Below are 13,071 nucleotides of genomic sequence, written 5' to 3'. Positions count from 1 at the left end.
CATTTCCTAAATTGCTAGCATCTTTTCTTATGCTCATTTGCCACTCATAGTCCTTCTTTGGTGAAGTTTAAATATTTACGTTTTCTTCTCCAGGTTATATAGTTTTATATTTAGATCTATGGTCTATTTTGAAATAGATTTAAGGTATTTTGATTATTAATGATGGAAACAAAACAACTGAAACTAGAGCTTCTATAAGGATGACTTGGGCTGGGAATGTGGCTTAGTGTTAGAGGGCTTACCTAGCATGTATGAAGCCCTGGGTTCAATTCCTTGGTACCACATAAACAGAAAAAGGCCAGAAGTGGTGCTATGGCTCTAGTGGTAAAGTACTCGCCTTGAGCAAAAGAAGCTCAGGGACAGTGCCCAAGCTCTTAAGTTCAAGCCTCAGGACTGGCAAAACAACAACAAAAAGAACAACTTGGGTGTGTGTGTCTGTGTGTGTCTGTGTGTGTCTGTGTGTGTGTCTGTGTGTGTCTGTGTGTCTGTGTGTTGGTCATGGGGGTTGAGCTTAGGGCTTGGGTGCTATTCTTGAGCTCTTTTGATTAAGGATAGCAGTCTACTACTTTGAGCTACAGTTCCACTTACAGTTTTTAGGTAGTTAATTGGAGATGAGTCTCACAGACTTTCCAGCCCTGGCTGGCTTTGAACCATGATCCTCAGATCTTAGCCTCCTGAGTAGCTAGGGTTATAGGTGTGAGACACCAGTGCCCTGCCAGAGCCATGTCTTTTTAAAAATTTATTTACTCCTTTATTGTCAAAGTGATGTCCAAAGAATTACAGTTTCATACATAAAGCAGTGTGTACATTTCTTATTCAACTTGTTACCTCCTCCCCTGCCATGTGTTCTTGAGTCTTGTATCTCTACTCTGACTCTGGTCACCCATTGGATCTTGTGATAAACACAGAGCACTTCACAAATTTTCATGTCATTCTTGCATAGGGGACATGCTAATCTTCTCTATGTTGTTCCAATTTCAACATATGTACTGCCACAAAGTGAGCATTTTCTGTTTTTATTTTTGGTAGTGCTGAGGTTTGACCTCAGGGCCTTTCTGTCACTTGAGCCATATACGTCCAACCCAGTTTTTTGCCGGTTACGTTTTTTTTGCTGGTTACTTTGAAGATGGAGTCTAGTAGACTTTTCTGCCTGTATGAACCATGAACCTCCAGCTACTAAATAGCTAGGATTACAAGCGTGAGCAACTCACACCCAATTTTTTTTTTTTGGTCAGTACTTAGGGCCTAAGCACTGTCCCTGAGATCTAGCACTCTACCACTTTGAGCCACAGCTCCATTTCTGACTTTTTAATGGTGAATTGGAGATTAAAGTATCACAGGGACTTTTCTGCCCAGGCTGGCTTTGAGCTGCAGTTCTCAGTTCTCAGCTTCCTGAGTATCTAGTACAGGCATGAGCCACTAGCACCTGGCTAGTGTGGGTATGACTTATTCTTTTTTTCTGTTGGAATGTGGATGTCCAACTTCTAAAGTTGTCCAAATTATCATAGAAAAAGTCACAGATCACATTTATGTTGGTCTATTTCTTGTTTATGGTTTTATTTCTTTACCAATTACTGATTCTGAAACATTATGGAAAGATAAAGGAACTAGAATAGCCACAATTGAAAAAGAAGAGTAAGATTTTTTTTAAAAAATAAGAAAAACATCAGTATCTTAGGACTAAAACCTATAGTTGTCAAAAATTAGTTGAGTATATTAAATTTTTGTGGAAAATTGGCATCTTAACATTGACTTTTTGTAACCTATTTTCTCTCCCTTTGTTTAGGGTTTATTCCTTCTTTCATCAGCCTTTTAGCTTGACTTCATTAACATTTTCTAGTTTTCAACATCAGTCCTACACATACTCTGTTATGTTTATACAAAGTATTTTATAAATTGTTTTACTTTAAAATTTCTACTTTCAGTTGTTCTTTGAGAGTACATAGAAGTATAGTTTATGCTGGCATTGTTGTATCCTGTGACTTTACTAAGCCTTATTATTAGTTTTGGGAACTATTTTTTGATTCCTTGGAAATTGGTGTGAGTTCTTTAAATGTTTGGTACAGTTCACTAATGAAATCATCTGGGCCTGGAGTTTTCTTTCTTGAAAGGTTTTTAATCTACAAATTTATTCTCCTTAACAGATATAGAACTAGTTGGTCTGTTTCTTTTGGATGAGTCTTGGTACTTTGTAGCTTTTGATTTCACTTAAGTTGTTGAATAAGCTGTTGTATATGGAGTTGTTTAAAATATTCCCTTTGCATCTACTTAAGTGTCCATGTGCTCTCTGGTAATAGAATCTCTTCATGACAGTGGCAATAAGGTCTTCAGTGCATATTCCTCTTTTAGGCTAGTAGGGCTTTATCAATTTTATTCATCTTCTGAAAGGATGATCTTTTTGTTGTTGTTTTGTTTTGTTTTTGTTTTTGCCAGTCCTCAGCCTTGGACTCAGGGCCTGAGCACTGTCCCTGTCTTCTTTTTGCTCAAGGCTAGCACTCTGCCACTTGAGTCACAGCACCACTTCTGGCCGTTTTCTATATATGTGGTGCTGGGGAATCGAACCCAGGGCTTTCATGTATACGAGGTAAGCACTCTTGCCGCTAGGCCATATTCCCAGCCCAGGATCATCTTTTTGTTTTATTGATTTTCTATATTGTTTCTGTTCCCGGTGGCATTCATTTCTGCTCCTGTCTTTATTATTTCCTTTTATCTGCTTATTCCATGAAACTCGATAAATATTAAGGTCAGTGTTACTGAGCCAAAACCATTACAAAATGTGTTTTTAAATGTTGAAAACTATTCTCACAGCTTTTCATGTGTTGTCTCTTCGCAGTTGACGGGTCTGAGTGTTTCCAATGGAAAGGACCAACTTGTAGTGTTCCATACAAAAGACAACAAAGATCTTATTGTCTGCCTTTTCAGCAAACATCCAACACATGAGAGTCGAATTGGAGAACTTGTTGGAGTCTTGGTGAATCATTTTAAGAGGTAAAGTTTTATTTTAAGACAAGTTTTAATATTCAGAAATTTTTCTTAAGTAGTTGTACAAAGGGGTTACAATTCCATAAGTCAGGTCATAAGTTCGGTGCTTCTTGATCAGTGTCTCCCCTTCCTTCATTCTCCCTATTCTCCCCCTCCCATTCCTACCTTTAAGTTACACAGCTCATTTTTTACATAATGTGCATTGAATGTAATGATTACATTTGCTTACCCTTCCCCTTTCCATTCCTGTGCTCACTTTGCCCGGTCCCCAAGATACATTCCCATTTCCTGGTATTCATTTTAATACACAGTGCTTCAGGAGTTGCACCCTTGGTTTCCTCCCCTAAGTATACCCTCTTTTAGTCAGTTTGTGTGTAAATGCATTGAGCCCTCTATATGCTATCATGCATAGTTGTATTTTAGATTTAGCTTCCACATGAGAGAAAACATGTAGTTTCTTTCTTTGAGCCTAGCTACTTCACTTAATATGATTTGTTCTAGGTCCATTCATTTCCCTACAAATGATATATTATTCTTCTAGTGGACAAGTAAAATCCCGTGATGTATATTACCACATTTGTACCATTCTTGATCCAATCATCTGTTGTAAGGCATTTGGGGGCTGTTTCTATAACTTGGCTATTGTGAATAGTGCTGCAATTAACATGGATGTACAAGTATCTTTATCCTGACTTGTAATCCCCTGAGTAGCTGCCCAAGAGTGGTATTGCTAGATCATATAAGTATACAAAAATTTTAATCACACTTATTAGTAAACTTGTATTATGCCAACTTGTCCTCCATAAAGACATATTAAATCATTTTCTTGGAGAAGGTACAGTTAACATCCAGCCTTGGTTTCAAAATTGGGAATGATCTCTACTTTTCCAGCCTCTAGCTGAATCAACAACAGATTTCCCTAGTGGCTATTTCTTTACTGCCAATCCAAATGTAATTAAATCCAAACAATAGAAAAAAAAACTTTATATTCTCCTTGTCACAACTTCTCATTTACCTCAAACATAATCAGAAAGTCTACTATGACTATCAACAAATTAAAAGGCAAATTTAAGATAAAAAGCAAGTCTATGAAAACTAAGGAAATTCCCAATGCAGAAAGTTTTTGCTGCAGAAACTTGGAAGTTGTGATAGAAAATGACATATTCTGAGAATGTCACAGAAAGCCTAGAAGATATATGGGGTAAATGTGTGGAGTGTGATGACCAATCATATATTACATATAAACAGTGATTTTTGAAGATGGTGGGGACCAATGACTGAATCATTTTAAGCAGAAAAGTGGCTTGTGTGGCTATTTTTTGAAGTTGTTTTAGAGATGCAACTTTCCTTCCTGTAAGAGATCATGGAGTCTTTAGGATGGGTGTGTCTCCCAATGTTAAATATTGTTCTTATTATAGTGTGCAGTCTTTGCCATCCCCACCCCATTTTGATGGTAGAACAAGACCACTCCTCAAAAAAAAATAAAGGGAAGGAAGGAAGGGAGGGAGGGAAGGAAGGAAACAAGGATGACAGCAGATTTTCTCCCTAAAAGACATCTCCCACATTCTTAGAAAAGATTGAGTACACCTTATTAGTGTGTCTTCAAGCGTACAGTTGGCTTTTCTTTGCCTAAACAAAGACATGTTTAGAATCAGATACCAACATGTCAATTTCACTGTTTATTTTTGCTGATAAACATATATAGTGTAATTTTGCACAGGCCATTTATTTTGCATTCTAAATCAAAATGGATCTATAAATATCTTATATAATAAAATACCTCTAAGTGTAACATGTAAAATAATGCTTAGTGGCCACCTGGTAGGGAAAAAACAGAAGCTAAGGAATTAGAAAAATAATAATATAGAGGCATTTTTCATGGTAGTTATTCTTACTTTAGCAACTTGATTGGAATAAGAGTTGCTGAGGATTTAGTAAGACACACTTGGATATGTCCATGAGCCTGTTTCCAGAGGTGACTAGCTAAAGGGAGAAGACCCACCCTGAGCATAGCAGCACTGTCTAGAAGGCTGAGGGCCCGAGTGAAACAAAAGTGGTAAAAGAAGTAAGCCCTCTAGCACAGGACACACTCTCTCTCTCTCTCTCTCTCTCTCTCTCTCTCTCTCTCTCTCTCTCTCTCTTTCACGCACATGTGCTCACTCTCGTGCTCTCTCTCTCTCTTGTGCTCTCTCTCCCTCTCTCTTTCTTTCTGTCTCTCTTTCCCTCTCCCCCTCTCCCTCCTCATCCCCCTCTCCCCCTCCTCCGCCCTTCCTCTTCCTGGCTCTGTGTTCCCCCATGCCCTCCTCACTGTGATGGACTGAAACCTCTGAAACTGTGAGCCAAACTAAGTCCATTCCTCCTGTCAGTGTTCCTATCATGTTTCTTATTCATGGCTATGGAAAGCTGACTAATACAGCCCTTGAAAAATGCCCTTCCATCTGCCTAATACTTATAAAACTAAAGAAAACACTAAAGACTGTAGACTAAAAAGTAACATGAAGAAGGTAACATCTGTGCAGTAAACATCTGTAACTTACATAAGCAGATCACATTCTTGTGAATATTTCAATACAGCAAGTATGGACAACTTAACTAATTATACTTACCTTCATCTAGACTGCTTGTACTAAATGAACAATATTTTGTTGTTGTTGTTGTTGCCAATTCGGGGGCTTGATCTCAGGGCCCGGACAGTGTCCCTGAGCCTCTTTGTGTTCAAGGCTAGCATTCTACCACTTAAACCACAGCCCCACTTCCAACATTTTTTAGTAGTTTATTGGAGGTAAGAGTCTCACAGACTTACTTGCCTGAGCTGGCTTCAAACCACCATCCGCAGATCTCAGTCTCCTGAGTAGCTAGGATTACAGATGTGAGCCACCAGCACCCAGCAGGGTAATCGTTTTTGTCTGGGAAATTGTATTTTGTGTCAGTTTGGGTCTTTAGAAAAATTGCAACCCCTTTTAAATACCTTTTATGAGTGACAGAAATAGAATCATTGTTACCTTTCTTTAATAGCCTGTGCACTGAGGCACATTTCTAAATATAAGTCTTCTGTCTTTAATATATATATAAAAAAAATTAATTTCTTTAAAATTTATAAATGTAAGGTGAAGGCTATCAAGATGCTAGTGGTTTTTTGTTGTTGTTTAGTCTTGATGTTTCTGTCTAATGAATTAAGAGATTAAGTAGTAGTAAGACCTGAAATCTCTTCTTTTTTTTTTTTTTTTTTTTTTTTTTTTTTGCCAGTCCTGGGCCTTGGACTCAGGGCCTGAGCACTGTCCCTGGCTTCTTCCCGCTCAAGGCTAGCACTCTGCCACTTGAGCCACAGCGCCGCTTCTGGCCGTTTTCTGTATATGTGGTGCTGGGGAATCTAACCTAGGGCCTCGTGTATCCGAGGCAGGCACTCTTGCCACTAGGCTATATCCCCAGCCCACTGAAATCTCTTCTTGATACCAGCAAATTCAGGCTTGAATTTTCAGTTTGGAGTTATAGTCATCAATCTGCTATTGACTTCATAGGAAATTTTATTTTCATTCTTGTCTGTTTTCCTCTATTGTCAAGTCTTATATCATTGGCACGACTTTGAAATTCACCTTGTGTCATCCAAACACAATGGTATGATATGTAATCTTATTTGCCAAAAGTGAGAGGAATTAAACTCCAGACCAACTCTTTATCCTTTAGACCATTTCCCTAATCACATTCTGAGTTTTCTAGTCAGAAGTTCGGAGGTTGGGAACTCAAAATTATAGTGCATACTACAGATAGACTTTAACAAGAATAATTGTCATAAAATTATAAAGTTTGGATTAGAATGTAGAACCCATGAGCAAAATTCAGATAGTAGAAGGGTATGTACATATTTTTTTTAATTTTATTGTCAAGGTGATGTACAGAGGGGTTGCAGTTACATATGTAAAGTAGTGAACATATATATATTTTTTTATTTATTTATTTATTTATTTTGCCAGTCCTCTGCCTTGGACTCAGGGCCTGAGCACTGTCCCTGGCTTCTTTTTGCTCAAGGCAAGCACTCTGCCACTTGAGCCACAGCGCCACTTCTGGCCATTTTCTGTATATGTGGTGCTGGGGAATCCAACCCAGGGCTTCATGTATACGAGGCAAGCACTCTTGCCACTAGGCCATATCCCCAGCCCCGTGAGCACATTTTTTGTCAAACTTGTTACCTCCTCCCTCATTTTTCTCCCACCTTCCCTCCTACCTAATCCCCCCCACAAGTTGTACAGTTAGTTTATAACATATTGTAAGTATCACTGTTGCATTGGTTCACCCTTTTTCCTTTGTCTGGCCATTTTAATGTTCCCCTTTCCTAATCTAATTCAGAAAAACATATATACAATACCCAGGGTACCAAAATCAATTATGTACATATTTCAAAGAAAAAGATCTCACTTCATTAGGCTATGGTACAACACTGTACTCCAAACAAATTAGAGCACACAAAAATATATAGAGAATCAATTCCCACCTTGGTGGGTAGGTATAAGAGTATTTCAAAAAAATAATATCATGGGACTGGGAATGTGGTTTAGTGTTAGAGTGCCTCCTCAGCATGCATGAAGTCTTGGGTTTGATTCCTCAGCACCACATAGACAGAAAAAGCTGCAAGTGGCACTTTGGCTCAAGTGGTAGAGTGATAGCCTTGAACAAAAAGAAGCACTCAGGCCCTGAGTTCAAGCTCCAGGACTGGCAAAAAGGAAAAAAAAAGAATAATATCATGACTAGTAAGGTCTTTGAGCCCTAAAATATAAACATGGTAGGATTTACCAGATTGAAGGAGAAAATAATTTCATCTTCCCAATAGAATATAAAAATACTACTAGATTAAAAAGCCATAGTCATTGCTAATATATAAGCATGCAAACAAAAACACAGGAATGGGATCAAACAAAAAAACAAATTTGGGGGAAAAAAACCTTTTATATAACTAATATATACTGCTAATAATAATAAAGGCAAAGTTGTAGTTGCCAACCAGTTAGTTGAGCAAAAATGCTTACATAGCTACCATCCAGAGGGCCTCTGGCCTAAGGAAATTTCTTCTTGGTCCTGCTCACCCCAGTGAAGAGGAAATATATGCATGCTGAAGAAAGATATGGGTTTGTGCAGAGGACCAGGCGGTTTCCAGAGAGGATGATGTCAGGCCACAATCCAGACTCAAAATCCAGCTAGGACAACCCTAGCTAGATAACCTCATCTCTTCATAAAGTAGCTTTTCCCACATGAGCAAATGAATAGAAAGAAGGGGGGGAGAGGAAAGGAAAGGAGAGGAAGGAAGAAAGGAAGGGAAGAAGGAAGGAAGGAAAGAAAGAAAATAGCAAGAGAAAGGTATGCAGACACTTCCAAAATAAGTAGTAAAGAAATAAGCAAAAGCATACAAAGAAATATAAAGGGATCCATTTTTTTTAAATTGGCTAGACATAGCAGCACACATCTTTAATTTCAGCACGTGGGAGAGCTAAAGCATCAGGATTTGAGTTTGAGGCCATCCTGGGCTACATAGCAAGTCCCTGTCTCAAAAAGAGAGGGGAAAAAAAAGGAAAACAATAAAGCTGTGCAATTATTCTAACATCCTGCCTTTCAGAACTACCAGGCCATTGTTTACTCAGGAGACTCCAGAGGAACATAGTGGACTCCCCAAGCCAAGGTGGTTATGAAGAGTTTGAGGAAAGCTGAGCAGCTAAATCTGTAGATCACAGTGCCACAGAGGAGAGAGTTGCACAAAGGGAACTCTAGAGATCTATATAGGACCTCACCCCTCCCACATTCCACAAAGGAACCATTAGTACATGAAGAAGGAAATATTACACATGCCTGGAAAATGACCTAGCTAAGAGGACCAGAGGGAGAACAATGTCCAGCACTTATACAGCCAGGATTAACCTGGGTCCTAATTCACAGGGTATTTGGGTGAAGGACTCAAGAGGGTTTGTAGTCAGCTGGAAGAAAATTTCACCATAGGATAAATTCTGTAATAAACTCTTATCTAATAAATCTTAAAAGAAAGACCCCAAAAGACTGCACTGTTTTCAAGTAATTTATGTCCTGAGTAAAGCTCATAAATATAAAAATACAAAAATGTCCACACCTAACAAGATAGAATTCATAATGCCTGACATCCCATCAAAGATCGCCAGATATACAAATAGGCAAGAATACACAATCTGTTATGAGTGAGAAAAAAAATCATACAATTGAAACCAACCCACAACTGACAAAAGATGTTAGAATTAGCAGACACAGACATTAAAAGCTATTGTGAACAAATTTCAGATGTTTATAAGTGAACTAGAAACATAGAAGATATTTTCCTTAAAAAATCCATTTCAAACTTCTAAATGAAAAAAATGCATCAATGTTTGAAATAAGTTCATAATTTAAAGCTAAAAAGCCTATTGTTTTTCATATTACCAAGTAAATTTCTCCTTATCACCACCAGTTCTCTCATGAACTGCAGCTAAACTTTCCTGGTGGTTCCTTCCATGTGAATCATCTATGTATAAATTAATGTCTTTTTCTCACCTCCTGCAGACTCTACTCAACCTGTGTCTATTTTTCTGCCTCCCCAAATACCCACCCACATGTTTCATGTATTCTAAAACATCTGGAAACAGCCTTGTTTTTCCTCCCTGGTGCCAGCATGAAAGTAATTTTTAGCATATTATAGATGATTCTCAGGGCCTCACACATGCTAAGCACATTCTAAGTACATGTTCTACCCACTGAGTTATACCCTCATCCCTGTAGATGGTCTTTAATAATGTATATTATGAAAGATGTGTGTGTACACACATACATATATATGCACACATATGTGCATGTTTAGATGTTCATACATGTGTGCACATGTATATGTTTATACACATTAACAGAAATATGCACATAGGTATATAGGGAGAAAAATATTCTATGTTATATATGTTTATATATGGAAAGAGAGTGATCTATTTTGTACATATATAGAAAGAGCTATCTAAATTATAGATCATCTGTATTATGCAATTTTTGCATAAATGACAATATGCTACATGTACCACTTTACATCTTTTCCCCCTACTTTACAATATATAAAGGCAGGCAGGAAAGTCTGTGAGATTCTTCAATTAACCACCAAAAAGCCGTAAGTGGAGCTGTGGCTCAAATGATAGAGCACTAACTTTGAACATAAAACCACAGGGACAGCCCTAGGCCCTGAGCTCAAGCCCCAGGACCAGTGCACACACACATGCAAGTGCACACACATGAAGTACAATGAAAAGAACTTTATAAGTACATGGTCTGTTTTGTAGACTATATCATACAATAATCTCAAATAAAATCTCTTGGAATATCACAGCTCTGTATGGTCTCCTATCCCTCACATGAGTGCAAGGTGAGATTTCTCTTCTGATGTTGTAGAGACTGTAGTAAGCCAGGCTGTTCTGCTCACAGAAGTTACAAAAATGGCGAACTTGACTCTGATTTTATTTCACTTTCAGCAGAGACTACCTGCCATAGTGAAATTTTTGCCATCAGCAAACAGATGGTCTCACATTAGCTACTCTAACCATGGAGTTATCAGCAACTTTGCAATATTAAACTCTCAAAGGATCAATCTGCCCTCAGCAGCTGTCCAAGCATTTGCCTGTCTGGATTCTAAAAACCTCAGTATAACCCCAATCTCAAGCATTAAGATTTATTATTTTTCCTGTTCTATATCTGTGAATGGAAGCCAATAAGTCAGTGCCATCTGCTTCTTGTTTCTCTTAAGTAGTATATTAATATCTGCTTAATTAAAGGAACACTTACTTAATTTGAACATTTGACCTTCTCTAGTGTAGCTTGCTTAAGTTCCCTTATCTCTCCCTTAAAGCCATGGGCAGACTCATATCAATAGCAGGCCATTGGTGGATGTCTACACTTAGTTATTGCTGCCTGTAAAGCACAGATGAAGGACTAGGAGAGATAAGGCTCCCTGACAAGGGATGAAGGAAGGAGAGGAAGGAGGCCCCCTCCTAGAAGTCTCAGCTCCTGACCAATGTGGCTGCCGTGCCACCACCACCCCCCATATCCCAGCCATTCCCTGTGTCTCCCCACTACTCAGTAGATGTTTCCATGATCCTTGACTTGTGTTTCCAAACTGCTTTCCTCAAATGCCTGGCTACTGGGCACAGTCATTTATTCTAACTAAAAATAAATAAGTAAACAGAGTTGAAAATAACTTAGATTCCCAAGCATAGAGGATTGATTGATTAAATTTTGTTGCATATCATTGGAAATCTTGGGGTCTTTTTCTTTTTTCCAGTGGTTTGTTTTGGGTTTTGTTTGCTTGCTTGCTTTTGTGGTTGTTCTTGTTGTATCTGTAGCCCAGGCTGATCTTAAACTTGCAATCCTCTCACCTCAGCTTTCTGAGGGCTGTGATTAGACATTCACTACAACACCCAGCCTGGGCTATTTAAAATTATAATTTTTGAAGGTGTCTAATTTTTTTTTTGCAAGTCCAGGGTCTTGAACTCAGGGCCTGGACACTTCCCCTGAGCTTCTTTTTTGCTCAAGGCTAGAACTCTACCACTTGAACCACAGCGCCACTTCTGGCCTTTTCTGTTTATATGGTACTGAGGAATCAAACCCAGAGCTTCATGCATGCTAGACAAGCACTCTACCACTGAGGCACATTCCCAGCCAGAAGGCATATAATTTATGACAGAAAAGTCAGTAGCCGGGCTGGTGATATGACCTAGTGGCAAGAGTGCCTGCCTCATATACATGAGGCCCTGGGTTCGATTCCCCAGCACCACATATACAGAAAATGGCCAGAAGTGGCGCTGTGGCTCAAGTGGCAGAGTGCTAGCCTTGAGCAAAGAGAAGCCAGGGACAGTGCTCAGGCCCAGAGTCCAAGCCCCAGGACTGGCCAAAAAAAAAAAAAAGTCAATAGCCTCAGTTCACCCTCTTCCATTTTCCAGTAGATATACATGAGAACATAGAAATGCCACCTTCTCACAGTGTTGAGACTAGAAATATTATTCAGTGGACTTATTGACAGGGATGTCTTTAAGCTCTGTGCCCACATGTTACCCTGTCAGCTCTTCCTTGACCATCCTACAGAGATGGTCAACACCCCCCACTCCTCCAGCCCCATGGGTCTCATCTCCATCTGAGACATACCTTTACTTGTGAATTTGCATGAATGCTAGCTGAAATATAAGCTTCACATCAACACAGACTATTTCTGCTCTTCACAGCCATTCTCTGGTTTTTTCAACAGTTCCTGGCACACAGAAAGTTCTCTATAAACACTGGCTGAATGTTAGCTGTTCAGTGGGTAACTTGCTGGCTGATAAGGGCCTATTGGTAGTAGGTGCTTTGGGCCCTTCACTAATACAAGCACCTTGCCTTCCAGAATATGGAATCTCACCTTCTTCCCACATGAAAGAAAGATGAAATGCTTGTAAGGGGTTCTTCCCTTCATGAACACCTCTTTTCTTATACTGATTCCAGAATTACAGCTTTAATCAATGTAATGCAAATGAGGATAGAATGATTAGATATATTCAAGATAGAACATCAGAAACTAAAAGGCTTATAGGCTGGAAGAGTCATGGGCATGTTATATGCTGAGAGTTGCAGCTCTTCATTCACTTTTTTCTTTAACAACTAAAGAACTAGAAATCATTTCAGACTCTCCTTGTCAGTGGGCTAACGAGGAAGCAGGATGTAGGGATTCCTGCTCAGATCAGCAGTTTCTTAATAAGTAAAAGACTTTGAAACCACAATTGGAAACTGTGCACATAAGCCAGCCATCCAACTTAAAAGCTGAGAAAGGGATTATAACTGCACACAGGTGGGTTGACGGGAAGAAGGCACCCAGAAGACTCCATATGCCTCTCTTCTGTTAGAACCTCAGGACTGAAAAGATGTCTTCTTATTATAGAGCCTATAAGGAAAGATAATAAAAGGAATAAAGATGAAAATAGTAAGAAAGGAAAAGCCTATTTCTATTTATTTGTGTAGTACGGGGTATTGTGTAGTATGAACTCAGGGCCTTGCACTTGCTAAGCAAGTGCCCTGCCACTTTGCTGTACCTCAGCC

The 13,071-nt window shown here is 39.0% G+C and overlaps 1 protein-coding gene and 1 non-coding gene across 3 annotated transcripts in view; one reads left to right on the top strand and one right to left on the bottom strand.

Moving 5' to 3' along the window:
* The window catches only part of Myo1d (myosin ID), a 338,468-nt gene that overhangs the window by 235,983 nt on the left and 89,414 nt on the right, over positions 1-13,071 (top strand). The window contains exons 21-22 of one of the 2 annotated variants that reach the window (XM_048365804.1): positions 2,834-2,988; positions 10,482-11,584. In XM_048365804.1, the coding sequence (XP_048221761.1) occupies positions 2,834-2,988; positions 10,482-10,500 (174 nt within the window). In that variant the 3' untranslated portion in view covers positions 10,501-11,584. Of the gene's footprint in view, positions 1-2,833; positions 2,989-10,481; positions 11,585-13,071 lie in introns of those variants that run through there. The other variant, XM_048365802.1, reaches the window with a different exon arrangement.
* On the bottom strand, positions 899-1,003 carry LOC125366661. Its single transcript, XR_007213947.1, has one exon. It is a non-coding gene; the product is annotated as a U6 spliceosomal RNA (small nuclear RNA).

Source organism: Perognathus longimembris, chromosome 17, assembly GCF_023159225.1.
Source record: "Perognathus longimembris pacificus isolate PPM17 chromosome 17, ASM2315922v1, whole genome shotgun sequence".
Lineage (NCBI taxonomy): Eukaryota > Metazoa > Chordata > Mammalia > Rodentia > Heteromyidae > Perognathus > Perognathus longimembris.
The sequence above is the reverse complement of the archived record's forward strand: the minus strand, read 5'-3'. Positions and strand labels throughout refer to the sequence as shown.